The 27,330-nt window shown below is 51.2% G+C and overlaps 1 protein-coding gene across 2 annotated transcripts in view; it reads right to left on the reverse strand.

The window, feature by feature from the left end:
- Positions 1 to 27,042, reverse strand: part of STRN4 (striatin 4) — a gene marked incomplete at both ends in the record, with an annotated part of 31,015 nt that extends 3,973 nt beyond the window's left edge. The window contains 12 exons of one of the 2 annotated variants that reach the window (XM_080702092.1): positions 11 to 132; positions 424 to 471; positions 551 to 726; positions 2,447 to 2,541; positions 2,871 to 2,984; positions 3,544 to 3,703; positions 9,314 to 9,455; positions 11,138 to 11,335; positions 14,985 to 15,063; positions 16,170 to 16,243; positions 18,168 to 18,271; positions 26,764 to 27,042. In XM_080702092.1, the coding sequence (XP_080558218.1) occupies positions 11 to 132; positions 424 to 471; positions 551 to 726; positions 2,447 to 2,541; positions 2,871 to 2,984; positions 3,544 to 3,703; positions 9,314 to 9,455; positions 11,138 to 11,335; positions 14,985 to 15,063; positions 16,170 to 16,243; positions 18,168 to 18,271; positions 26,764 to 27,042 (1,591 nt within the window). Of the gene's footprint in view, positions 1 to 10; positions 133 to 423; positions 472 to 550; positions 727 to 2,446; positions 2,563 to 2,870; positions 2,985 to 3,543; positions 3,704 to 9,313; positions 9,456 to 11,137; positions 11,336 to 14,984; positions 15,064 to 16,169; positions 16,244 to 18,167; positions 18,272 to 26,763 lie in introns of both variants that reach the window. The other variant, XM_080702091.1, reaches the window with a different exon arrangement.
- Positions 27,043 to 27,330: the final 288 nt, after the last annotated feature.

Raw genomic sequence — 27,330 nt, forward strand, 5'->3', positions numbered from 1 at the left:
AGATCCTCACCATAACCGTCATAGGGGTCCATGTTGAGATCTGGAATCTTCCAGCTGTGGATGCGGGCATCTGCCCCACCGCTGTAACAGTATTCACTGTTGCTGCCCATGGCTACTGCCAACACGGGACCCCTGAAGGGTACAAAGGCAGGCAAAAGGACATGAGATAAGATGTCCAACACCTTCCAGTTTTCCACCAATGTTTTTCAAGGATGGCCAAAAGGAATTTAGCATGTGGGGCCTGATTGTCGCACTCAGGCAAGTGGCTGGTTCCCTACCCCCACTTGGTTTCCAACTTGGAAGGGCCATGCCTAGGGCATGCGGAGCCCCGGAGGGAGGGGGTGCACAGAGGCTCATGCCATACAAGACAGAGGGGCGGGGGCAGGGGAGCCAGGGCCTCTGGCGGGCTCGGGCACCTCCTACCTATGAGCCCGGAAGGCATGGATGGGCTCCACGTCCAGCGCAGCATTCCTGTGGGGAGAGAGGAGGGAATGTCACTCAGAGCCCCAGCCTGGGCCCAGAGGTACCCCTGCGGGGAAGGCGCCCTCACTTCTTAGCCGTGACAGCCTTCTGCAGGTTCCAGAGCTTCAGCGTGCCATCCTCAGAGGCGGTGAGCAGCGCCGACTGGCTGTGGTGGAAAGCCAGAGAGCGGATGCCATCGTAGTGGGAGCGCAGGGTGAATTTGGGGTTCCACGTCTTCTTGAAGGCGTCTTTGCTGTCAGACAGCTGGAGGGGAGAGCTGCTTTAGTGTCCCCTCATCCATCCCAGAAGTCTCGTGAACTCAGGCCTCAGGAACCCTCTTGCCCCCACCCAGACTGGCTCTAGCCGGTCATGTTGTTCTTCCTCTGTGCCTGGCAAAGTCCCTTCACCCCTCAGAGAGTTCCTACTGTGTACCAGGTTCTGGGGAGAGAAAGGTGGGCCTGACCCCACAGGGTCTCCGGTTCAGAGGGGCTCAAGGGAGACAGGCTGATCCTGTGTGCACACACCACATTATGAATCAGACGTGCAGGAGGAGGGGCACAAGGCAGCCTAGATGCCTCCGCAGGAACAAATGGGCTTCCCTGAGGCAGTGATAAGTGAACAGGACTGAAATAAAACTAGGTAAGGGGAGAGGACTGAGAAGGAAGTGGAAGGTGCAGAGGCAGGAGGGGCAAGGGCAGGTCCAGAGCCTGAGACATGGCAGCTGGGCTGCGCGAAGTAAGAGGATGAGGGGTAGATGAGCCCAGAGGTTGCAGGAGCCAGAATGATGAGCCACGTCAGAAGTCTGCCCTCCATCCTGAGAAAAAGCCTCAGGGAAAAGAGGACCACAAAAGCGCTCAGAGCAAGAGAGTGACATGGCTTGATTGGCCACCCCAAGGAGGTTTATTAGAGAGGCTCGGATTAGGAGAAGGTAAGAGTAGCTGAAGAGAGATCAGTTAAGAAGTCATGAAGCCGGGCATGGTGGCCCATGCCTGTAATCCCAGTATTTGGGAGGCCAAGAGAGAAGGATCACAAGTTCGAGGATAGCCCCAGCAAGTAGCAAAACTCTCAGTAACCTAGCGTGACCTTGTTCCCAAGCAAAAAATAAAATGGCTGGGGGGTCTAGCTTGGAGGGAGTCCCCAGGTTACATCCCTATTACTATAAAAAAAAAAAAGAAGAAAAAGAAGCCACGAGGCCTCAGAGAAAGACCAGACATCCATGAAGATGAAGGCAATAAATGGGGGGGGGGCACGCGACTAGGAGCAGAATCAACAGGCCCTGTGGGAGATTCCCTGAGGACCTACGTGAGCCCTGAATGTGGTGGTGCTCAGCAAAAGGGGACCCCAGGAAGGCCATGCTTAGAAAAGACAAACTGTCAGGCAAGGTTGAGTGTTTGCCCCAGGCTGTGGCTCAGCCTACCACAGGCTCCCGCCTCGGCCTCCATTCCTTCAAGCCAGAGGCTCTGTACCAGTGTGGCCTCCCAGGCCCCTCCCCGCTTTCCTGAAGAGGCCCCACGCATGGCCTCACTTCTGCTTTCCACACCATGCCCCACCTTGTTGGACCCACCAATCCCTCAAGGTCCTGCTCTGCCTGGGACAAAGCACACACGTGCCCACCCCAGAGGCCTGACGGTGGCACTCAGGCTCAGAATGCTGACCACAAGGGTCCCTCGTGGCCCAGATGCTTATGCACTGTAGAATGGCCCAAGTATAGGGTTCTGGCTTGAGGCCATCGTCCCAGCCCCATCCTCAATCTCCAGGCATGGGGGGCTGCTGAATGAGGAGCCTGGTACTGAGTCCCCAGCTCCAGACTCTCTGGGCTGTACACTTCAATGATTAGAGTCAGTCCTTCGGTGTATCTGCTTTGTACCTCTCCATAAAATGAGGTGAAGCCACCTCCCGGGGCTGGGTTATGGCCTCACAGAATCCCTACTTAGGCAAGAACTAGCACTGCGTTTGATGCCTGGTAGACACCCCAAGAACTTACATCACAGCTGAGGTCGTTGTCGTTGGTGACGGTGAGATCTGCCAAGTCCCCCAGGCTCACCTCCCCGCCCCCGATAGTGTCCATGATGAAAACGTCTGAGGAGAAGCCAAAGGAACCTGGTAGGGGGAGGGGAGGGAGGGGCAGAGAGGGCCAGGGAAAGAGAGAAAGGTAAAGAGGCAGAGAGAGAGATAAGGAGCAAGAAAGAAAGATAAGGGGAGGACAAGATCAAGAATCACAGCTGGAAAGGAAGAGACAGAGACAGACAGGGTAGGACAGACAAAAAGAGAGGGAGACAGAGACAGACAGACGAACTTTTGGGACAGGGAGGCTGCAGACTAGAGGCTGGGCCTTGCCCCTGAGGACACAGACGCTCTGCAGCCTCCCTCTGCCATGGGCCCCAAGGGACTGGGGCATGGGGGTTTACCTTCGTGGGGCCGGGGCTGGGGTGTGCCAGGAGGCGGGCCAGTCACTTTCGGGGGCAGCCCATCCACATCCCGAAGGTCAGCCAGAATTCCCTGGAGTTTGACCCGGCGGCTTTCTGCAGGGACAAGACACAACGCAGGAGTCAACCCCAGTTCCTACCCAGCCTCTCAAGGGAGATACCCTCCCCAATGCCACAGGCCTCCTGCAACTGTGGGGCCTGTGAGGCTCTGGTCCTAGGATACAGAGGAAACTGAGGTTGATGGGGACCCTCTGTGGGGCGGTGGGCAAGTCCCTGCCCTACCCTGAGCTGTCCCCAGCCACCCACCCATATGACTCAAGAGCCCTCCTGGCTGAGAGTCCCGGGCCAGGGAGGAAGACGCAGCCCTGCCCCACCTGCCTCTCCCCCACCGGGTCCCTCATCCTGTCTCTGCCTTGCACTCAGGCATGGAAGGCCTAAAGCCTGGCTCCAGAAGAGCGGCCTGGCTGTGGCCCCACAAAGAGGGAGTTTCCAGGGAAGGGTGAGGGCCTGGACACTGCCCCTCCCTCTCGGAAGTATATCCATCCGGTGGAGACCTAGCAGGAAGCAGCTGCAGGCATCTGTGTGTGCAAGGGCCAGGACTGTCTCCATCCTGGAGGAAGACAAATGGAGGCAGGCCAGATGGTCCTCAACTCACCCAGCTCATGTGGGTTCCCCTCTCCAGTACAACGCCGAGGGTCTGGGGAGCCCTCCCCATCCTCTCCTGAGCCCAGGAAATCAAACTCATTGATGGCATCTTCTGAGTCGTCCTCCTCGTCCTCATCCTCCATTTCAGGCACAAGGGACTTGGATGGGAGCTGGGGTGTAGACAAAACCAGACAGTCAAGGGCTCTTGTAGGTCTTCAGGAAAAGACGGGGCTTCCAGTCTGTGTGTGATCCTATTAGACAGACTGGAGCAGCTCTAACCCAGGGGCTCCCCCTGCTGGGGGCCTCAGCAGCTGCTCTAGCTAGGGGCAGGATGGGGAGGGGAGGCCCCTCAGCCCGGCTTTGGAGGCCCCCTGGGGGTGCTCCTCTCCCTCCCCTTGGAACCCCCTTGGCCTTGCACATTCAGCCCCCCCCCCCCCCCGCAACTTCAACCTTGCTGAGGCTGTTCCTGCACCCTAGCACAGTATTTCTCAGGAAGACAATCTGGGGTGGTGTGTGTATGAGGGGTGCATTTGTGTCAACGAAAGACTGAAACCCAGCATTTTCTTTTGGACTGGGGACTGAACTGAGGGGCATTCTACCGCTGAGCTATACCCCTAGACCTTTTTAGTTTCTGTTTTGAAACAGGGTCTCAGTAGATGGCTGACAGTCTCACTACATTGCTGTAGCTGACCCTGAACCTGCAACCCTCATGTCTAAGCCTACCATGTACTGAGATTCCAGATGTGTCACCACCCCAGCTGAAACCTAGCATTTTAACCACAAGTATAATGGTGAGGATGAGAATAACTACTCATCACACACAACGCACCTGCCACTGTGCTTATGCAAGATCAAATGACATGAATGAGTTTTGCACATGGCTTTGTTACCCCAGAACCCTATATATATATATATATATATATATATATATATATATATATATATATATATATATATATATTTTTTTTTTTTTTGTACTTGGGATTGAACCAGGGAGGAGCATTCTACTTTCAAGCCACATTCCAGCTCTATTTAAGTTTTTTTTTTTTTTTTGGTGGTATTGGGGTTCCTGGAAGCCCTTCTATCTCCGGGCTACACTCCCAGACCCATTTTTACATTTTTATTTGGAAACAGGGTCTCCTAAGCCAGCGCGTGCGGCTGGCTTCGAACCTGCGCGATTCTCCTGTCTCTGCCTCCCAAGCGCGGGGATTACAAGCGTGCGCCACCACGCCCGGCTCTATTTAAGTTTTTCTTAAAATTTTTAAACAGGGTTTCACTCAGATGCTGAGGCTGTCCTCGACCCTGCAATTCTCTTGTCTCAGCCTCCCAAGTACTAGGATTGCAGGCATGTGCTACCACACCCAGCCTGGCTCTATTCTGATTATTCCCATTTCATAGGTGAGAAAACTGAGGCTGAGGAAAATGAAGCTGCTTGACCCAGGCCACCAAGGCCAAGCTAGGCCCCGGGCAGCCTTAGCAGCCTGTAGATACTTACAGGCATGGTTGACCCCTTCACAGGGCAGGCGCTGAGTTGGGTCTGGAGAGTTTGCACCCAGAAGCAATATCACTCAGACACCTGGGAGAGGCCAGCCTCTGACTTGCACTGGGGGACCAGAGGAGTGGGCATGCAGAAGACCCAAGGTCAAGGTATAGACAGCCTGCCCAGCCAGGCCGTGGCCAGGGCCAGGACTCACCAAGGCACTCTGAAGGGCACGAGGAGGGGTCCTGCTGTGGCACACCATGCTGACCATGTCCGGCACCCCGAGGGCACAGCCTTCACAAGTCCTCCTAACAACGACCACTGCGTGGGGGCAGCTAAGAGCATCTACACACTCTACACACTGGCTCATTTTAAGCAAATTCTCACCCCAGAGACAAGGACTGTGAGCCCCATTTTTTTTTTTTTTTTTTGGTGGTCCTGGGATTCCTGAAGCCCTTCTACCTCCAGGCTACACTCCCAGACCTATTTTATATTTTTGAAACAGGGTCTCTTACGCCAGCACGGCTGGCTTTGAACCTGCGCGGTCCTCCTGTCTCCGCCTCCCAAGCACGGGGATTACAAGCGTGCACCACCATGCCCGGCTGTGAGCCCCATTTTATGGATTCAGAACCTGAATTCCCCAAGTCCCGCGGTCAGGTCAGTGGCCAATCTGGGAGTCACGGCAGGTCTTTTGGGTCACAGTCTGGGTTTGTGGCTAAGTGTCATAGAAGCTCTATGAGTGGAGACAGATCCCTACTCATGAGCCAGCTAACAAGGCACAGGGACAAGTGTACTGACGGAAACAAGGACTGGGGAGTATTTAAAAGTCAGTGAGAATTTCTACTAGGAGGATCAGAGAGAGGTGAGGACTTTTCCCCAGAGGAAACACTATATAAAAAGCATGAATGAGCCAGGTATGGTGAGGCAGACTTGTAATCCCAGTACTTGGGACTCAGGTACTTAGTGAGGCCCTCTCCAACTTAGTGAGACTGTTTCAAAATAAAGAATAAGCCGGGCATGGTGGTGCATGCCTGTAATCCCCATGCTTGGGAGGTGGAAACAGGAGGATTGTGCAGGTTTGAAGCCAGCTTCGCTGGCTTAAGAGACCCTGTTTCCAAATAAAATATAAAAAAATAGGTCTGGGAGTGTAGCCCGGAGGTAGAAGGTTCCATCCCCAGTACCACCAAAAATACAGAAAAAGAGAAAAAGAGAAAGAAAGAAAGAAAGAAAGAAAGAAAGAAAGAAAGAAAGAAAGAAGAAAAGAAAGAGAGAGTGAATAAGCTGGGCATGGTGGTACATTCTTCTAATTCCAGTACATGGGAGGCTAAGACAGGGGGATCTTAGCCTCAGCTTCAAAGCTAGCCTCAGCTACTTAGCAAGACTCTTAGCAACCTAGTAAGATCCTGTTTCCAAATAAGAAATAAAATTGGGCTGGGTGTGTATCCTGGAGGTAAAATATCTGTGGGTTCAATCCCCAGTACCAAAAAATAAAAAGAATAAGCCAGGCGTGGTGGTGGTTCATGCTTGTGATCCCAGTACTTGGAAGGCCGAGAGAGGAGGATGGCAGGTTCACAGCTAGCCTCAACCACTTAGTGAGGCCCTCCCCAACTTAGTGAGACTGTTTCTAAATAAAGAATAAAAAATAGGGTTGGAAGTATAGCTCAGAGGTAGAATGGCCCTGGGTTTAATCCCCAGTACCACAAAAAAATTAATTAATTTAATTAAATAACTGGGCGTGGTAGCTCACACGTGTAAATTCAAGTACTTGGGAGGCTGAGACAGGAGGATTGCAGGTTTGAAGCCAGCCTCAGCCTAGTAAGGCCAACCGGCTTCAGCAATTTAGCAAGACCCTGTTTCAAAATAAAGAATAAGCCAGGCGTGGTGGTGCACCCTTGTAATCCCAGTACTTGGGAAACTGAGACTGGAGGATCACAGGTTTGAAGCCAGCTTCAGCAGCTTAGTGAGGCTCTCAGCAACTTAGTGAGACCCTGTTTCCAAATCAAATATAAAGTAGGTCTGGGGATGTATTCCAGAGGTAGAGGCCCCTGTGTTCCATCCCCAGTACCCCCCACACACACACAGAATAAAAATAGGAAGCCCTATTTTTATTCTTTATTTCCAGTACCATCAAATATAAATTTTTTTTTTTTGGGGGGGTGATGCTGGGGACTGAACCCAGGGGCATTCTACCTCCAAGTTACACCCTCAGCTTTTTTTTTTTTTCCCCCAGTACTGGGGATAGAACGCAGGGGCATTCTACCTCCAAGCTACACCCCAGCCCTTTTTTTTTTTTTTTTTTTTTAAATTCTTTATTTGGAAACAGGGCATCACTGAGCTGCAGAGGGCCTCACTAAGTAGCTGAGGCTGGTCGTGAACCGGGATTCTCCTGTCTCAGCCTCCCAAGTACTGGGATCACAAGCATGCATGCCATCCTAGGCAGAGTAAGTAAATTTAAAAAATTGAAATAAAGCTGGGCATGGTGGTGCATGCTTGTAATCCCAGTATTCGGGAGGCTGAGGCAGGAGGACTGCGGTGCGCGGGCAGCCTTACCTCCACTTAGTGAGGCCCTCTGCAACTCAGTGAGACCCTGTTTCCAAATAAAGAATTAAAAATAAGGCTGGGGGTGTAGCTTGGAGGTACAATGCCCCTGGGTTCCATTCCCAGTACCGCAAAAAAAAAAAAAAAAAAAAAAAAAAAAAAAAAAAAAAAAGAAAAGGAAAGGAATAATAATAATAATAATAAAATAATAATAATAAAAATCCCAAGGGGCAACAGAGGATCCTGGCCCAAGGGTCAATGCTGGACCCCAGACTCAAAGTCACCCTCCTTCACCAAAGGCCTCATTTGGGCAGGATGCTGTGCTGAGCCACTCTGGGGACACTGTGACAGAGGATTAGTCCAGAAAGACAAATTCCTCACAGGGGATGTAGAAGAGGTATGCAAATTCGAATCTAGAGCAGTCAGGGCCGGGAAGGGAGAGCCCAGGACCTACAGGAGCCCACAGGAGGCTCCTGACTCCACAGGGGAACAGGAAGCAAAGGGGGACTGTCCAGCAGAGGCCAGTGCCGGGAAGGCCAGGGCAGCCCCTCCTTACTGCCATGTGTCCCTGCCTCCACCATGGCAGGTCCTTCTAGACACGACTATGTTAAAGGCCACCACCAGTCACAAGCTGCTCCAGGCCAGGGACCAGACTGTCTCCTCATCCTCGCTGCCCACACAGAGCTTGCCCTGTGAAGCCCCAAACTAATACTGACTAGAGAACCCCACTGTCGTAAGGATAGCATCACAATGGCAGAAGCCTGGGGGCTCCATCAGGAAAGGGCCAGTGGGGAAATGTGTAGGCTACGCAGGGATCAGACCTTAAGACCAAAGCCGGGCGTGGTGGTGCACACCTATAATCCCAGTACTTGGGAGGCTGAGAGGAGGAGCACAGGTTCACAATTGGCCTCAGCAACTTAGTGAGGTCCTGTGTGCAAATAAGAAATAAAACAGGGCTAGGGATATAGCTCAAAGGTAGAATACCTCTGGATTCAATCTCCAGTACCACCAACCCCCACCCCCACCCCAGACCTTAAGACCATGCTGAGGCAATGCAGAAGCTGCCTCAACAGTAGTGTGCCCAGGCCTGGGTCCTCATGCCAGCTCCAGATGGAACACCCACATCCTAGAGCACCCCGGCCCCCACCCACATCAAGCCTTGGGTTCAGCCACAAGCACTCGATTTACAGATATTTACTTTTTTTTTTTGTATGTGTATGGTACTGGGGATGGAACCCAGGGGCTTTCTACCTCCAGGATACACTTCAAGCCTTATTTATATTTTATTTGGAAATAGGGTCTAAGTTGCTGAGAGCCTAAGTAGCTGAGGCTGGCTTCAAACCTGTGTGATCCTCCTGTCTCAGCCTCCAAATACTGGGATTACAAGCACGCGCCACCACTTTCTTTTCAGGTCTGGGGCAGAGCAGCAAAGGCCTGCCTGGTGGAGCTCCAATCTACTGAGAACAGTACAATGACAGCAAAAGCACTCAACCCCACGGGCAGGCTAGCCCCACATGCGGTGCCCTGCTGTGGTGGCGCTGACCTCGCCCAGAGGTCAGGGAAGGCCTCTTAAGACTGTGTGCTGAGGAAAAGGAGTGTGGGGAGTACTAGGTAGAAAAAGGGGAGCAGACAAACACCCTGAGAGCCAAGACCCAGGCACCTTTACAGCTGAGGTACAGGCCTGGCTGTGGGAGAGGGACTTGGGGAAATGGAAGTGGAACTGGCAGGCTGGAGGCCGAGGGACAACAGCAGGAGGGCTCACCTTCACGCGCTGCTTCTTATGCTGCACGCTGTCCAGCTCATCGTCCTCGTCGCTGTCCTCGTCCTCGCAGTTCTGCAGGAAGGGAATCTGCTCCAGCACTGAGCCACCCAGGCGCTCTTTGCCATCTTTGCCTGCCGCATTCCTGCCCACGACAGGGGCAGAAGGAGTGTCAGTCCTGCTAGGTCATGAAGTGGGATGAAGGTGTCCAAGCTCAGTGGCCGGAGTCTGGGCTCAGCTAAACCCAAGGAGCCTGAAACCTGATAATGCCCAGTCTCCAACGCAGCCTCTGTCCAATGGACCCTCGGCCCCACCAGAACCTTCTTCGTTCAACCAGACCAAGGCCAGGAACCTCACTGGCTCTCGACCAGGGTTCCAGAAGACTGGCCCCACTTGTGCATGAGACACATTCAGAGGAAAACTGGACAGGAAAGTGGCGCCGACTCAGTGGCCCGTGTTCCCACCAGTACGCCTGCCAGGCAAGAAGGAAGAAATGGCACCTAGCAAAGGCTCAGCCTGCCCGGCCACGAACCACTGGGGACATCAGAGACTCCTTCGCTAGGGAGCTTGGGCTGCCCCAGCCACAAAGCACTCTGACGTGGAATCCCAGCCTTCACTTGATGACAAGTTCTAGCAGAGGAGCGCCTGCCAAACCTGACTGCACAGCAGAACAGGGCGAGATGCGAGTGCAGGTAAACGCCAGCACCTGTCCACCTCAGGCTGCCTCACTCACTCGCCTGCCCATCCACTGCCCTGCTCAGCCTCTCTGGCAGTCAGATCCATTCGTTGCCAGGCCAAACAGGACCACCACTTTCCGGGACTTCCTTCCTCTCCCCAGCCTCCAGGCATGGCAATCCCCAGGGCACCACACTCAACTCTTTCCAGCCACATTTGCTCCCTCAGTAACCACACACCCTCCTCTGGTTCTCCAAACCCAAGAGCTACCCACTTCCTCACCTAAAACCTCTGTGTCCACAGTGGAGAGGCAACACTTATCCCTCCGCCACTAAGGCCCATCAGTCCAGTCATCTCCTCTCAGCCTTCCTGCCTCTCCCAGATGCATACCTCCTTCCAGCAACCCTCTGTCTAAACAAAGGACCTCCATGAAGAGGTCCTCCGTGCCTGCCCCATCAAAGCAGCACCACTTCTCCTGTCAGGATTTTTGTTGTTACTGGGGTCTCACTATGGTGTCCAAGCTGGCCTTAAACTCCAGGCTCCAGCAATCCTGCCACCTCCACATCCCAAGTAGCTGGGCTCTAGGAGCTGCCACCATGCCTGACTACCTCCTGTCACTCTTCTTCTTCTTTTTTTTGGCGGGTCTGGAACCCAGAGGCATTTGACCTCCGAGCTACACTCCCTGCCCTAGTTTTTATTTTGAAACAGGGTCTCACTAAGTTGTGGAGGGCCTCACTAAGTAGCTGAGGCTGTCCATGATCCGCAATCCTCCCGTCTCAGCCTCCCAAATGCTGGGATTACAAGCATGTGCCACCACACCCAGCTCCTGTCTCTCTTCTTACATTCCATGTTCTTCAGGTTTTCTTGGCATCACCTAATAATGACATTACTTATGCTGATGAATAACAATCACTAACAGTGGTTAGCGAGTCCCATGCTGTCCCCGCCAGGTTCTGATGAGCTACTCAGGTCGCTGTCTGTAGGTGCTCTGTGCTGCTGAGAGGTGTGCAGAAGGGGAACCCAGGACAGAACTCAGGACATGCCAGCAACTGAGTACAAGTGGACCCACAATGTACTCCAGCAAAGACCAGCAGAGCACCTGCTGACTCTCTTGACACACCTCCACCAGGAGCAACAGGCCCCAAGGCTCACCTCTTGATCTGCTCCTCAATCTGCTTCACCAGCAACGACTCCCCACCGCTGAGCCCCCCAGGGCCTGGGGCCGTCTGGGGGCCCCCCTCGCTAGGCTCGGCAGCTCCATTGAACTCCAGTGAGCGGCCCAGAAGGGAACGCACACGCTTGGACCGCATGTCGAGGATGGTGTCTGTGTAGCCCACCTCTTCCAGGTACCTGCAAAGGTCAGAGCCAGGGTGGGCCAGACACTCCCTGAGCTTCTTCACAGACCACATACAATACAGACTGCAACAGTCTTTTTTTTTTTTTTTTTTATTTCTGTCTTTGGTACTAGAGATTGAACCCAGGGGCTTTCTACCTCTCAGATACAGCCCAAGGACCCCTATTCTTTTGTGGTACTGGGATTGAACCCAGGGGCATTCTACCTCTGAGTTACACCCCAGCCGTTTTTAAAAATGTTTGTTTCGAAACAGGGTCTTCCTAGGTTGCTGAGAGTCTCACTATGTTGCTAAAGCTAGCCTTGAACCTGTGATCATCCTGCCTCAGTCTCCCAAGTACTGGGATTACTAGGTGTGTGCCACCATGCCTGGCTACTGCAACAGCCTTTTGAAAGGCATTTAAGAGCAGACCCCATAGTTTTCCATAAGCACACTCCCTGGCACAACAGCTTTGCTTTTAAGACTATTTCCAATAGAAATGCACACTGCTACTGCACAAGGTGGCTCTGCTATATTATAGGGGTGCACTCAGGTGCAGGAATCAGCCTCAACATTCATTGAAAGGAAATGTGTCAGCAAATTACTAAAAGGAATGCTAGGCAAAAAGTGACTGCAGCAGAGGGCCATGGGAAGATGGCTTCAATAAATGGCAAAGTAAAAATGGTAAGTTATATATTCCATTGATTCCAGTTTTTTTGTTTTGTTTTTTGTTTTTGCGGTACTGGGGATTAAACTCAGGGGCCTTTTATCTCTGAGCTATACCTCAGGCCCTGTTTTATTTTTTATTTTATTTTATTTTTATTTATTTATTTTTTATTTTTATTTTTTATTTTTGGTGGTACTGGGGTTCCTGGAAGCCCTTCTACCTCCAGGCTACACTCCCAGACCTATTTTATACTTTTTAATTTTTGGAAACAGGGTCTCCTAAGCCAGAGCGCCTGGCTTCGAACCTGCGCGATCCTCCTGTCTCCGCCTCTTAAGCGCTGGGATTACAAGTGTGCGCCACCACGCCCGGCTTATTTTTTATTTTGAAACAGGGTCTCGTTAATTTGTGGAGGGCCTCAGTAAGTGGCTGAGGCTGGCCACAAACCTGGGATCTTCTTGTCTCAGCCTCCCAGGTACTAAGATTACAAGTGTGGAGCATCATGCCTGGCTTGATTACAGTTTTTATAAAAAATTTTTAGAGGTGGGAGTAGTGGTGCATGCTTGTAATCCCAGCATTTGAGAGGCTAAGACAGGAGAAGTGTGGTTTGCGAACAGCCTCAGTTACTTAGTGAGGCCCTTTGCAACTCAGTGAGACCCTGTTTCAAAATAAAGAATAAAAAATAGGGCTGGGGGTGTAGCTCAATTAGAATGCCCCTGGGTTCCATCCCTAGTACCATAAAAACAAACAAACAAATAAATAAATAAAATAAAGAATAAAAAATAGAGCTGAGGGCGTAGCTCAGAGGTAGAATGCCCCTAGGTTCCACCCTCAGCACTGAAAAAAAAAAAAAAAAAAATTAAAGTATAAAAGTAGGGGCCAGAATGTAGCTCAGTGGCAAAGCACCTGCTCTGGGTTCAATCCCTGGTTCCAAAAAGACAAAAAAATGAACCGCTTTTAAAAAGTATAAAAGTAGCTGGGCATGGTGGTGCACGCTTGTAATACCACCTTTTGGGAGACTGAGACAGGAGGATCGAGGTTCACAGACAACCTCAGCTACTTAGTGAGGCCCTTTACAACTCCTTTTTCAAAATAAAAAATAGGGCTGGGGGTGTAACTCTGAGGTAGAATGCCCCTGAGTTCCACCCCTAGTATCGCTAAAATAAAAAAGGTATATACAAGTTTGGATTATGCCTAAGAGGCCTAAGAAAGAAATAAAAACTGAGCAACAGTGACCTTTGCAGAATGGGATTAAGATGCAGGAGGAGCTTTTGCAGATTACTTTTTCTACAACTGACCCTTTATTGCTTCAGCAACTAAAAATAATTGAAGCCAGCTAAAACTGGCCTAAAGAAAGAAGAAAAAACAAGGAAGAAGAAAAAAGAACAAGAAGTCAATTGTGGGTATCTGTAGCTTCAAAAGATAAGAGACAGCTGCTCCAAAGAGGCCAGTTGAACAGAAAACCCTGACTATTCATCTGCAGCCAGGGATCCTGACTTCCCACGGCCACATCTCCTAGGTTGGGCTGCCTGTGCCTTCTTTTGCCTGTCCCATCTTAAGTACCCGTGGTGTCTGCGGCTCCCACTGTCCCATAAGAAGCAGGGAAGCATGGTGGATAACAAGGTAGGTACCAGGGGCTGACTGCCAGAGACAGTCACCCACCACAGACCTTCCAGGTATTAATATTAACCATGCGGACTTAGGCAGACAGATCACTATTTACACCTCAACTTTCACTATTTTCACCTGTGAAAGTGAAGGCGCGCTGGCAGGCACACTGCATAGGGACAGGGACTCATGAGACAAATCAATGTGTGAGGAGTATTTAGTGCAGTGCCAGCCTCATAATAGGTACTTGGTAAAGTGAAGCCTATTAGCGTTCGTGATTATTACAATTATTATTTTCTGGAGTACTGGGGATTTAACCTAGGGGCATCCTACCTCTGAGCTACACTGCCAAGCCCTATTTTTTATTCTTTATTTTGAAACAGGGTCTCACTTAAGTTATGGAAATATTATTTTTTTGTGTGGTACTGAGAATTGAATTCAGGGGCATTTTACCTCCAAGCTATAAAAATAATGTTCATAATAAAATATTATTTCATGTCTATTTAATAAATAATAAAACAATATTTTTATTTTGAAAAAGAGTCTCCCTAAGTTGCTAAGGCTGGCCTCAAACTTATAATCTTCCTGTCCCAATTTCCCAAATACTGGGATTATAGGCATGTGCTTCACAACCCAACTTTATTTTAGTTTTGAAACAGGGTCTTGCTAAGTTGTCTAAGTTGGACTCAAACTTTCTCCAATAACTGGGACTACAGACATGCAAAATGCCCAGCCTCAAGTCTTCTAAACTGTATAAATTTCAACCGGGAGTGGTAGCGCACACTGATAATCCCAAGTACTTGGAAGGCTGAGACAGGGAGATTGCAGGTTGGTGGCCAGCCTCAACTACTTAGTGAGACCCTCTGCAACTTAGTGAGACACTGTTTCAAAATACAGAATAAATCATAGGACTTGGGGGATAGCTCAGAGGCAGAATGCCCCTAGGTTCCACATCCCTAGTACCACAAAAAATGAATGAATAAAAAATTAAAATAAAAATAGAGCTGGAGGTGTAACTCTGAGGTAGAATGCCGGAGTTCAATCCCCAGTACCCCCCGCCAAAAAAAGTGTAAATTTTTTAGTAATACAAAAATAATAATAAAAATTTAAAAATAAACAACATTACCCTTGGGAAAAAAAGGGCACAGAGGCATGCAGGCCTATACTCCAAGAGTAGGGGTCCCCACATCTGCTTCCTGCAGCGAGTCTTCCCTCCTGTTCCCCAGGCAGAGCTTCACCAGTACAGTGACAGGCCAGTCCTGTCAGGCTGGCTGGGATCCTAGTAGTTCAGTGTCCCCAGTGGTGGGGACAGGAAGGACCCTGGAGTCTTTGAGCTTATCTCCAGAGCCAAATGTGCCACGTCCTGCCCCTCATCCTGTCCCCACCCCAGACTCACTGTCGGAGAAGCTGTCGCCCCTCCTTCCACACCAGAGGGTTGTTCTCCAGGGTGACAGACTCCACAGGGCCATTGGAGACTGGTGGAGAGAGAAAGGAGGCTGTCTCAGTCAGAGCACCGCCTGCAACCCGGGCACCTCCTCCATCTTCCTCACTCCTGAGCCCTGGCCTGTGATGTCACATCCCGAGTATTCAAAATCCATTCTTCCTGTTCCTGGTGATTCTTGCTCCTAGAAGCAGCCCTCATCTCTAGTCTCCTAACTGGCTGCTTCCCAAACCCCCCCAGATGAGAACAGAGCAGTACCTTCCAAAACAGAGATGACACTCGTATCCCTGCCTCACAAGCTAGTCAAGGTTAAGAGCACAGGTGGCTCCACCACCTCCCATACCTGCTATGAGACCTGGGGCAGTTACCTTACCTAGGTGAGCCTCAGCTTCCTCTCCTGTGAAATGGGAGTAACAACAGCATCTACCTCTTGGGACTGCTGTGGGGACTCAGACCATCTGTTTAGCATTACATTTACTGAGTATTTACTGGGCATCTCTGTTTCAGCTGGCAAGAAGCCTGGACCTCAAAGCTCTGCACTTATGGAACCTATGCTAGAGACTATGACAGGATAGTAATAACCATTAGCCTAGCAGGCAAGGTCTTCAGTGTCCCCAGCCCACCACCCTAACCATCTGTTCCAGTCACACAACTACTCCCTGCCCCTGGTCCCTCTTTCCCGGAGCTTAGCCTATAGAGACCTAGCAGGAGGGACCACGTCTTATCTTGGTCTCTGCTGGATCCTTGCTCTGTGACAGAAAGCCAACACTCCACAAATACATTTTTGGGATAACTGAATGTCAACTCAGTGAGAACACTGCCTCCCAAGCGAAGTCATCTCCAGCCTTCCTACGCCTTCCACACAGCCCTATAAATAGCCCGGCTCCCTCTCCTCCCAGGGAGCCAGCAAGCTGGGTGCCTTGTCAGCCTCTCTCTCACTGAGGGAGGGAGGCAGCAGGAGGCCCCCAGACCAGAGCAGGGAGGGGGGATACTGAGAATGCCACCCAGCCCTCACCCCACCATACGGCCGATTTTCTTTTCGTGGAACAGAGTAAGAAAGGGCACCCCTTTTCCATACTTCTCCATCATGGTGAACTTGGAGGGAAGGGTGGGCCAACAGGAGGCTCCGAGGTTGGGTACCTTGTTCAGACAGTTCTGGTTTCTTCTCCCCCTGGTTCAGATCGGTCCCAAATTTCAGTTTGTGATATTTGGCCCTAAAAGAGCAAATAATGAATAAATAAGAGACAGGAGAGTGGACAGGGCCACCTCAGGAACCCCAAATCCCAGGGCTGTCCTCACTATCTTGCCACCTCTGAAGCAGACCTGAAGGCACCACGGGGGCATGGTGGGGAAGCTCCTCCTTGGAGTCAGCCTGGCGGGGCTGCCACCCACCCCAGTTAGAGGACTCCTTGGAGAATGCACCCCCCCCTGAAGCCTCAGTTCCTTATCAGAAACTGGGCCAGGGCGGGCATGGTGGCGCACGCTTGTAATCCCCGCGCTTGGGAGGCGGAGACAGGAGGATCATGCAGGTTCAAAACCAGCTGCGCTGGCTTAAGAGACCCTGTTTCAAAAAAAAAAAAAAAAAAAAAAATATATATATATATATATTAAAAAAAACAGGTCTGGGAATGTAGCCTAGAGTTTTGTAGAAAGGCTTCCAGGAACCCCAGTACCACCATTAAAAAAAAAAAAAAAGAAAGAAAGAAACCAGGCCGATAGGGCCAGGTGCCAGGTGTGGTGTGTGTTGTGTGGTGGCACATGCTTGTAATCCCAGTATTTGGGAAGCTCAGACAAGAGGATCTCAGGTTTGTGGCCAGCCTCAGCTACTTAGTGAGGCCATCTGCAATTTAGTGAGACCCTGTTTCAAAATAAAGAAAATAAAGAATAAAAAAAATAGAGCTAGGGACATAGCTTGAAGGTAGAACACCCTTGGGTTTGCCAGGCTTGGTGACGCACACTTGTAATCTCAGTACCTGAGAGGCAAAGACAGAAAGATCCCAGATTCACAGCCAGCCTCAGCTACTTAGTGAGGCCCTCTGCAACTTATTGAGACCCTGTTTCAAAATAAAAAATAAAGAGCTGGGACTAGCCGAATGTGGTGGCACATGCTTGTAATCCCAGCATTTGGGAGGCTGAGACAGGAGGATCTGGGTTCACAGCCAGTCTCAGCTACTTAGTGAAGCCCTCCTCTACTTAGTGAGACCCTGTTTCAAAATAGAGAATAAAAAATATAGGGCTAGCCAGGCGTGGTGGCACATACTTGTAATCCCAACAATTGGGAGGCTGAGACAGGAGGATCTGGGTTTGCAGCCAGCCCCAGCTACTTAGTGAGACCCAGTTTCAAAATAAAGAATAAAAAAATAGAAGCTGGGCACGGTGGCGGACACTTGTAATCCCAGCATTTGGGAGGCTGAAACAGGAGGATTGCAGTTCTCAGACAGCCTCAGCTACTTAGTGAGCAACTCAGTGAGACCCTGTTTCAAAATAAAGAATAAAAAATTGGGCAGGGGGTGTACCTCAGAGGTCAAATGCCCCTGGGTTCCATCCAAGACCTGAAAAATAAATAAATAAATAAATAAATAAATAAATAAATAAATAAATAAATAAATTAAAGAGCTGGGCATAGTTGTGCACACATGTAATCCTAATACTTGGGAGGCTGAGACAGAAGGATCCCAAATTCACAGCCAGCCTCACCTACTTATTGAGGCCCTCCACAACTTCGTGGGACCCCATTTCAAAATAAAGAATAAAAATAAGAATAAAAAAATAGGGCTGGGGGTGTAGCTCAGAGATAAGAATGTCCTAGGTTCAATCTCCAGTAACCAAAAAAAAAAAGAGAGAGAGAGAAAGAGAGAGAGAGAGAGAGAGAGAGAGAGAGAAAAGGAAAAAGAAAAGAAAAAGAAACAGGACCAATAACAGCCAGCAAGCTACTAGAAGGGGAAGCAAGATGACAAATATCTAGCATTTGGCACACAAAGGGCTGCTAATGCGGTGGACACTGCTTCTGATGTCTACCCTGAACCCTGCTATGTCTCGCTTCACTACATCCACAGGGATGGTGGGAAGAGAGCGTGGCTGGCACAGAGCTCAGAAGACAGGGTGGAGGCGGGGGTGGGGCTCAGGCTCAGGCTTCACCTCTCCTGCTTCAGCGCATACTCTAACATCTTGATCCGCCGCACTAGGTCTGTCTTCAGGTTTTCTTGCCCTTTTCTTTCTCCTTGGAGGAAGGCCACCTGGGCCTACGGACAGAAGGGAGAGGAAGACAGGAGGGCTCAGGGCTTTGGCTCAGTGACAGTTTGTCGCCCCCTCCTTCAGGTGCAGCCCCAGCTCCCACCCGACAATCCCAGTATTTAACAGAGCACTGAGAGGACATGCTGTATGCCTCCTGAGTCCCCAGCCATGTCACCCACAACAAAGAGCTGAGGAGTCCTTAATCCCTCACATTGCAATGGGGCTACATGGGTCTAACTGAGCTGCTGCTTTCTGGGAAGAGGCCAGGTCAGGAACTGTGGGTACAGGGCATGTATACTGGAATTAAGGGCCCTAGGCGCTCCCTCCTGCACCCTGATTAGCTGCTGTCGCCCAGGGTGCTGGTGGAGGTGGTGACATCCCACTACTCCTTCCAGAGCATCTGTCTCTCAGTGGCGTAGGAGGCTACTTCTGGAGCTTAGGGACAAGAGTGGGTGGCTCGGCTCAGCTCCCACTGCAATGCAGAAGCTTCACTGTCCAACCCCCACCATGGGACCAACCACCCCTGCAGTATGCCCAGGACACAAGGGAGAGGTGTAGACAGGGCCCAGGGCTCCTGCCAAGCATTTCACACCATCTGCTGGCTCAGGCTGCCCTGGTCTCTCATCTGTCTACAAGTCACTGGGCCAACAGCAGCCAAGGCAGGATCCTGGCCCCTTCCCATCTTCTGGAAGCACTTCTGCCAAAGCCCAGGGTGTGGAGCTCATCCCTGGCTTCTCTCCAAGGGCTCCACTGTCCTGGCCCAGGACAGCCTGAGTTTTAAGCCTGGTCTAGCACTTATTTGCTGCATAAGCTTAGGTTGATCAAGGAGCCTCCCTCTGCACCCCCCGCCCCTAGAAAATGGGACACATGAGAGCGCCTCCCCTCAAGTGTGTAGTTCTCAGGCAAGAGTATGAGAGCTAAGAGATGCCAGCTCCTACCTCTACTCTCTTGCCACTTTTACCCACTCTGTCCATTTCTTTTGCAATTCCAAAACAGGCCCAGTTCCTCTGAGGAGCAAAGATCCCTCTAAGATATAAGAGCATCAAGGAGGACTGCTGCAGGTGCAGGCCTCCTGCCCTCTAAGTGGTGGCAGCTTCCTGGCGCCAAGCTCCCCATCCGTGTGCTGCTGGGGAGCTTCAGTGACTCCACCAGAAGCTGCCTGGTGGGCCCAGGCACCTCCTCCAGACTTTGTCCAAGCATCTGGGACAGCCTCTCAGATGCCCACCCATGTCTTCGGGGCTGCCGGGGCACAGCCCTGGGCTGTAGGACTGTCATCACTGCTGTCCTGCTCCAGGGACAAGGGAGCACATGTTAAATGACAGCTAGCACCAGGCTGGGCCAGGGCCACAGGCACACCCATCTACTGCTGGGGTCATGAACTGAGACACCCTTCCTGGAAGGGAATCTGGAACGATCTAGAACCAATGCTCATTCTTTTTGTCCTATGAGTCCAACTGCTAGGAATGTGTACTAAAGGAATATCTGCAATGGTATGTTTCCTTAAGAATAACAGAAAAGGGATAGGCTGGGCGTAGTGGCACAGGCCTGTAATCCCAGTACTTGGGAGGCTGAACCAGGAGGATCTCAGGTTTGAGAATACCCTCAGATACATTAGCAAGACCCTCAGCAATGTAAAGAGATCCCATTTCAAAATAAAAAATAAGAGCTGGGTGTGGTGGTGCATGCTTGTAATCCCAGTATTCCATAGGTTGCCTCAGCTAGTGAGGCCCTTTGCAACTCAGTGAGACCCTGTTTCAAAATAAAAATAGGGCTGGGGGTGTGGCTCAGAAGTAGAATGCACCTGGGTTCCATCCCCAGTGCCACAAAATGGGGTGGGGGGCTGGAGGGTGTAGCTTAGAGGTAGAATGACCCTGGGTTCAACCCTCAGGACTGCAAAAAAAAAAAAAAAAAAAAAAAAAAAAAAAAGAAAAGAAAGAAAGGGGATATACATGTACTACTATATAACAAGTCATTCATTCACTTATTCTCTCTATATATTTATATATTTATTTCATGTGGGGGGAGGGTGGTGGGATTGAGCCTAGGGAGGTTCTACCTCTGAGCTATACTCCCAGCCCTGTTTTATTTTTTATTTGGAAACAGGGGTCTCACTAAGTTGCTGAGGTTGACCTCAAAACTGCAATCCTCCTGTCTCAGTTTCCCATGTACTGGGATTATCGGTGTGAGCCACTATGCCTGGCTGGGGTTTTCTAGTGGGGAGGGTAAAACAAATAAGCAATAATACATGTCCCTAGATACTCTATGGAAGACACCTCATCTGTCCACTGAGAAGATGGGACTTTTTTCCTCTTAAAACTTTCACCAACATGTATGTCCATGAATACTCAAGGCCTGTCAGGCAGACTCCTCACATGTGATCAACGTCTCTGAAGTCTGAGTTCCTATTCTCTATGTATGTTCTTGGTTCCCATATTTACTCTATAAGTTGTTTTAGAAGGTGGAAGGAAAGTGGAGAGAAAGAGGGCTATCACCATATACAAATCCCAAAGTCAGTCTTACCACCTGCCCTCTGGGGCTTTCCTTACTGATGCTTTCACTTCCCAGAGCCAGTAAGGCCTGGCGTGAGACCACGTGTGTTCATACCACCACCCTGCACTGCCAGCTATGTGTCAGGCATGGTGCAGAACATCGAGGAGGAAGGAAGCCATGTGACTCCTGCTCCCCCAGGGCTCTCAGTCCAGTGCAGAGGACAGGTGTGGACAGTGATCTGCCTGGGGCCATGGGGCAAGAGCAAAGGATGTTATGGGAGGAGGGACATCAAAGTGACCATTTAGCTAAGACCTGAGGTTGCTCAAAAGTTAGGGTGGCCCAGAAGGAAGGTGCTGTGGGCAGAAGAAAGAGCCAAAAGTGGCACAGTGAGTCTAAGGACTCTAAAACAGTCAGCACGGCTGCACCAGAATGCCAGAAAGTATAAAAGGCCCGGGCTGTGGTTCCATGGTAAAGCATTTGCCTCGCAAAGCAAGGTCCTGGGTTCCAATCCTATACCTTAGGGGGAAAAAGGAATATGTTATACAGTTCCTTTGGGTCAGCGAGGAGTTAAAAGAAGGATGTAGCCCAACAAAGGATTAAGAGGCAGGCTGTGGTGGTGCATGCCTGTAATCCCAGTACTTGAAAGGCTGAGACAAGATCTTGGGTTCAGGACAGCCTCAGCAAGTAGTGAGACTCTCATCAACCTAATGAGACCTTGTTTCCAAATAAGAAATTAAAAAAAAAAAAAAAAAAAAAAAACAGGCTGGGGGTATAGCCATCCTCAGTACCCCCCCACACACACACACACACAAACCAGCAGGGAGGGCATGGTGGCTCAGGCTTGTAATCCTGGTACTTGGGAGGCTGAGACTGGAGAATCCAGGTTTGCAGAAAGCCTCAGCTATTTAGTGAGGCCCTTTGCAACTTAGTGACACTTTCAAAATAAAGAATAAAAAATTGGAACCTGGCATGGTGGCACACGCTTGTAATCCCCGCACTTGGGAGGCTGAGACAGGAGGATCACACAGGTTTGAAGCCAGCCTCAGCTACTCAGTGAGGCTATCAGCAACTTAGCGAGACACTGTTTCCAAATAAAATATAAAATAGGTCTGGGAGTATAGCCTGGAGGTAGAAAGCCCCTGGGTTCCACTTCCAGTACCACGAAAAAATTAAAATTAAAAAAATTAAAAATAAGGCTGGGCGTGGTGGCGTAAGAGACCCTGTTTCAAAAATATAAAATAGGTCTGGGAGTGTAGCCCGGAGGAAGAAGGGCTTCCAGGAACCCCAGTACCACCAAAAAATAAATAAATAAATAAATAAATAAAATAAAATAAAAATAAAAATAAAAAGAATAAAAAGAATAAAAAATTGGGCTGGGTGTAGCTCAGAGGTAGAATGTTTTTGGGTTCCACCCCCAGTATGGGAAAAATAAATAATAAAATTAATAGTAAACAAAAAGGGCTGAGAATATAGCTAGTAGACAGAATGCTCCTGAGTTCAATTCCCAGTATCACACACACAAAAAAAGAGGATTATGGATCATGTTATTCCCAGGACCAACAGAGAAGTTGTAGAAGCATTTAAAGCACAGGAGAAACATAATTAGATTTGCCTGTATAAAGGTAACGCCAGCAAAAAATGCAAAGTTAAAAGCAGAGAGGGCTGAGGATATAGCTCAGTACTAGAGTGCTGGCTTAGCACGTGTAACGCTCTGGGTTCAATCCCCAGCACCACAAAAGAGACAGAGACAGAGACGAGAGAGACAGAGACAGAGACAGAGACAGACAGACACTCACAGAAGCGGGCAGTTACAGAAATCTCAGGGAGAAATGATAGTGGCCTGAAGCAGGATCAGCACAGCAGGGATAAGCAGATTTGAAGGGAGAGGAGTCTGGTCCCCCAGCCCTCCCCCTTGCTCCCCTCCCTGCCTGCCACCTTGGGAGCCCTGATCACAGCTCTGGTTGTGATGCAAGGATCTCATCAGCCCACTTTGTTTCACCGCTCCTTTCCCAGTTCCTCTGGCAGAGAAGGGAGAAAAGAGAAGCAGAAAGATGTGGTTGAAGTGTCTCGAATTGGTGGAATCCCACCAAAAAGGGGAAGTGTGGTCGCCAGACAGTCCCTCTGTGCTGCAATGCCACCAATCCCGCTGACTGATCTGTGGGCCACAAGCAGGCAGGTGAGGCTGGGATCTGGAAGTACTCTGCTTACCACAGCCACCCACTGCCACTGCCACTCCCTCTGACGGAGGGAAAACACACCCCTCCCAAAAACCTTAGTTTTGAGACACGGCTGCTGGCTATTCCTTTTTCAGAAAGGCAGCATTCCCCAGGCTTCCAGAGGAGCCAGCGCCTCAGTCCCAGGGGCTGATGCCTCTCCACTCCTGCTGCTGACTGTTCTGTCCCCAGGTCCCTGTGCAGTGCCTGGAGCCCTCAGCTCCTCCTTCCCAAGCCCCACAGCTCCTGGCAGGGGTGAATCCCCATTGGATTCCAGAGCCCCATGGGAGGCTAGAAGTGAAGCTGGCTCCACACCTAGCACCAGCTCGGTCCCACATGAATGGCTGGGTCAATCCCTGTAGTCCTCAAAGAGTTTCAGCTCTTGGAAGCACACAGCACAGAGGCAGGACCACACAATCGACAACTCAATTGTGCATGAGTGTGTATAATTCTCCGCAGTCTCATGCATAAACCAGCCTCCTCAGCTAACCTAAAAGTTTATGTTTTAATTTTTTGGTACTGAGGACTGAATCTAGGGGCTTTCTACCCCTGAGTTATATTGCCAGCCCTTTTTAATTGTTTTATTTTGAAACAGGATCTAAGATGCTGAGGGTCTTGTTAAATTGGTAAAACTGGCCTCTAACATATGATCCTCCTGTTTCAGCCTCCCAGGTACTAGGATCACAGGAGCCACCACGCCCAGCTTGGAGATTTCTGAGGGGAAGAAAACACACTGCTTTCTTCTCAGAATCCCCAAGAGCACCTTCTTGCTTATTATTTGACTCCATCTCCACCACCTTCCTACTCCAAACTCTGGGTGCCTCCTAGCAGGATCTCATCTAACCCATGTATACTACACTAACTACACAGCAGGTCTTGTGTTAGGAGCAGCTGGGACACATAAAAAATATCTAAAACTAAGCTGGTCATGGTGGCACATGCTCATAAGCCCAGAACTCGGAAGGCTGAGACAGGAGGACCCAAGGTTCGCAGCCAGCCTCAGCAACTTAGGTGATGCCCTCCACAACTTAGTTAAGACCTTGTTTCAAAATAAAGAATAAAATAGGGCTGGGGATATAGCTTGGAGGTAGAATGTTGCTGGGTTCAATCCCCAGTAACACACACACACACACACACACACACACACACACACACACACACACAGGAAACTGCCCAAACAAGTAAAGGATCCATTTGGGAAGTTGCCCTTTCTGCCTATAGTAAGTGCTGGAGGAAAGGTGTGTAAGAAGAGGTGCCCCTGATGGGCCTGTGAACTGGAGGAACAACCTACCATTTTATAAACACATCTACTCCACTATTCTACCCATATTCCACTTTATACAGGAAAATAAGCATATTCACCATGCCATTTATTATGGAGAAAAATGAAAACAATCCTAAAAATACATTGACAAGAATCAAACAAACAAACTACAGTACAAATACCCAATGGAATACTAACAAGTTATTAAAAATAATGAGAAAGCACTCTGTGCTAATAGGAAAGGAACATACACACGATTCTGTGAAAAGTCACAATGTGGTACATAACTATGATCTCACCTATCACACACACACAGGTGCTGGACGCTGGATTACTGAAGGACTCTGACAGTAACAACAGTTGGTAGGAGAGCTGGAGAGAAGAGTCGGAGGGAAGTTTTCCTTTTCACTCACATACATACATGCACATATACTACATACATGCATGCATGCACACAGACACACCACAGAGATGGTTGATGTTTACTAGTGTAACAAAAGAAAACAAAAGCACAAGCTAAATGACACTGGAGCCTAGACGAGAGAAAGCCTAGCAGGGTGCTTCCCACAAGTTCCCCTCAATTCTGAGAAGGGTCACCAAGCAAGGGGACAAACACATCCTTTCTCTCATTAAGAAAAGACAAGAAGCCAGGCGTGGTGGCGCACCCTTGTAATCCCAGCATTCGGGAGGCTGAGACCAGAGAGGATGGGGATTCGCGGACAGCCTCAGCTACTTAGTGAGGCCCTCCACAAACTCAGTGAGACCCTGTTTCAAAATAAAGAATAAAAAATTGGGCAGGGGGTATAGCTCCGAGGTCAAATGCCTCTGGGTTCCACCCCCAGACCCGCAAAAAAAAAAAAAAAAAAAAAAAAAAAAAGACAAGAAGGGGGTATGCTGGATGCTGCAGGATGCACTGGAGACCAGGATACAGCCTAAGTTCCACTATGACCACTTTGCTGATCTGGGGAAGGCACTTTCTTGGGCCAGTTTTCCTCTTCTGTACTGGGTGGCAGAAAGACAAAAAAACATAGACCAGCCCTGCCACTCACTGCTGAGTCCTTGATAAGTCTTTTGCCCTCTTCAACTGTTTCCTCCTCTGCTTTTACTAAAAAAGGAAGGGAAGGGTATCATTTAAACTCCCAGAATGTTGCAAGAATTAAATGATAGCATGTATCTAAAGTGCTTAATACAGTGCCCAGCACACAATATGCACTGAATAAATAGCAGCTGCTATCATCATTGCTGAGTGAGGTAATGACATTAGCCCTGCCTACATAATGGGGAATTGAGAAGAACTAATGAGATGTATGCTGGAAAAGAACTTTGGAAGTACAGAGTGGGCCACAAAAGTGAGGCGCACTTATGTAAGAATTCCCCTCCCATCCCAGCCAGAGCCTCAGCTACCACTAAGATGGGGAGGGGAGGGGGCACTGTAGAATCCCATCTTTCTTTATCCTATGGACAAAATCTTAACCAGTGTATTTGGGTCCTTAGATAGGAAATAGGAAACCATGGGGGAAAGATGGTCTGCTAAAAGCAAGTACTTCAGCTTGATAATACCTCAGTCTAGGAATCCTTAGACTTGAGGAGGCCCATCCTTGGGTCTCCTCAAATCCTTACCTTTCTGATCCCCAGGCTCCTCCTGTCTTACAAATGGACCCGTGCTCTTCAAGGTCATAGGACCCAGCCCAACACCTAAGACTCTTCCATACCATCCCAGACCTCATTCCTCAGCCCAGCTACTCCACAATCCATGGGGTCCTTTCCAGAGCTTACACACGCGCGCGCGCACACACACACACACACACACACACACACACACACACTTCCCCCAGGGTCTGAGAAGCCCCCTCACACTGTCTTCCAGCACTACAAAATGCTCCCTCACGGTCCCCGCTCCAGGTCCAAGTCCACACTGGACATGGCCAATTCTGCCCCCCTCCAGCTCAGGGTTCTCTCTACCCTTCCCAACTCAGGACCATCACTCACCCTCCGCGGCACCCCAAGCTCAAGCGCCCATTCTCCGGCTCTCTAGGGTGCAGCCTCGGCCCTGTGCACACCCCCTCCGGGGACCCCCGTGCACTCTGCCACAAATGTCGGCGCTTGCCAAAGTTTCCTCGGAGGGGAGGGCACACACCTTCATCCTGGGACCCCCGGAAACCTTCCTCCCACCGCCACCTTTCAGCTCCTCGGGTCCAAACGCCTCAAACCAACCCCCGGCCCCGCAGACGGGGCTCCCTCCGCCCCGCCCCGCCCCCGCGGCGCGGTCCGTCCAGCCGGCGGCCGCGCTCTCCCGGCCTCCCGACGCCCGGCGGCCGGCGGCGCCCCCCGCCCTCCTCGGCGGCCCCCCGCCCCGGGGCCCCGTCCCCGCTCGGCCGGGCGCTCGAGCCCCGCGGCCCCTCCCGCCCCCGGCCGTCCCGGCGGCCATTGCTCCAAGATGGCGGCGGCGGCGGCGGCGGCGGCGGCGGCGGGTGAGGCCGGGCGGGGGCCGGGGCCGGGGCCGGGGCCGGGCGGGGGCCGGGGCGGCGCTCACCTGCAGCTCGGCGCGCTCCGCCTCCCAGCGGGCCTTCTCGGCCTCGAAGCGCGCCCACTCGTGCTGGATGAAGTGCAGGATCCCGGGCAGGCTCAGGGGCTCGGGGCCCGCCGCGGGCCCGGGGCTGCCCCCGCCGCCGCCCTTGCCTGCCGGGCCGGGCCCCGGGGCAGGGCCGGGGGCCGGGGCCGCCCCGGTCGGGCCGGGGCCCGCGCCGGAGCCCAGAGGGCGGCAGGAGGCGGCGGCGGCAGCGACCGCGGCGGCCGCACGCTCCTCCATCATGGAGGCCCCGGGGCCGGCCCGCGCGCCCGCTGTGTCTCGCGCGCCTGCGCGGCCGCGCCAACCCCGCGCGCGCCCGGCGGGGGACGCGAGCGCGCCCACCCGGGCCGACCCCGGCGCCGCGCGTGCGCGCACCCGCGCCCGCGCCGAGGCCCGCGCGACGGCCGGTCCTCCTCGCCCGAGCGAGGTCTGGAAGGGGCCGCTTCCCGACCCGCTCCTCCCACTGCGCCCCAGGCAGAGTCCTGCCCCCCGCCGGCTCAGATACTCCGCTGGGCAGTCGCCTTCGCTCTG

This window comes from Muscardinus avellanarius (genome assembly GCF_963383645.1).
Source record: "Muscardinus avellanarius genome assembly, chromosome: 10".
NCBI lineage: Eukaryota > Metazoa > Chordata > Mammalia > Rodentia > Gliridae > Muscardinus > Muscardinus avellanarius.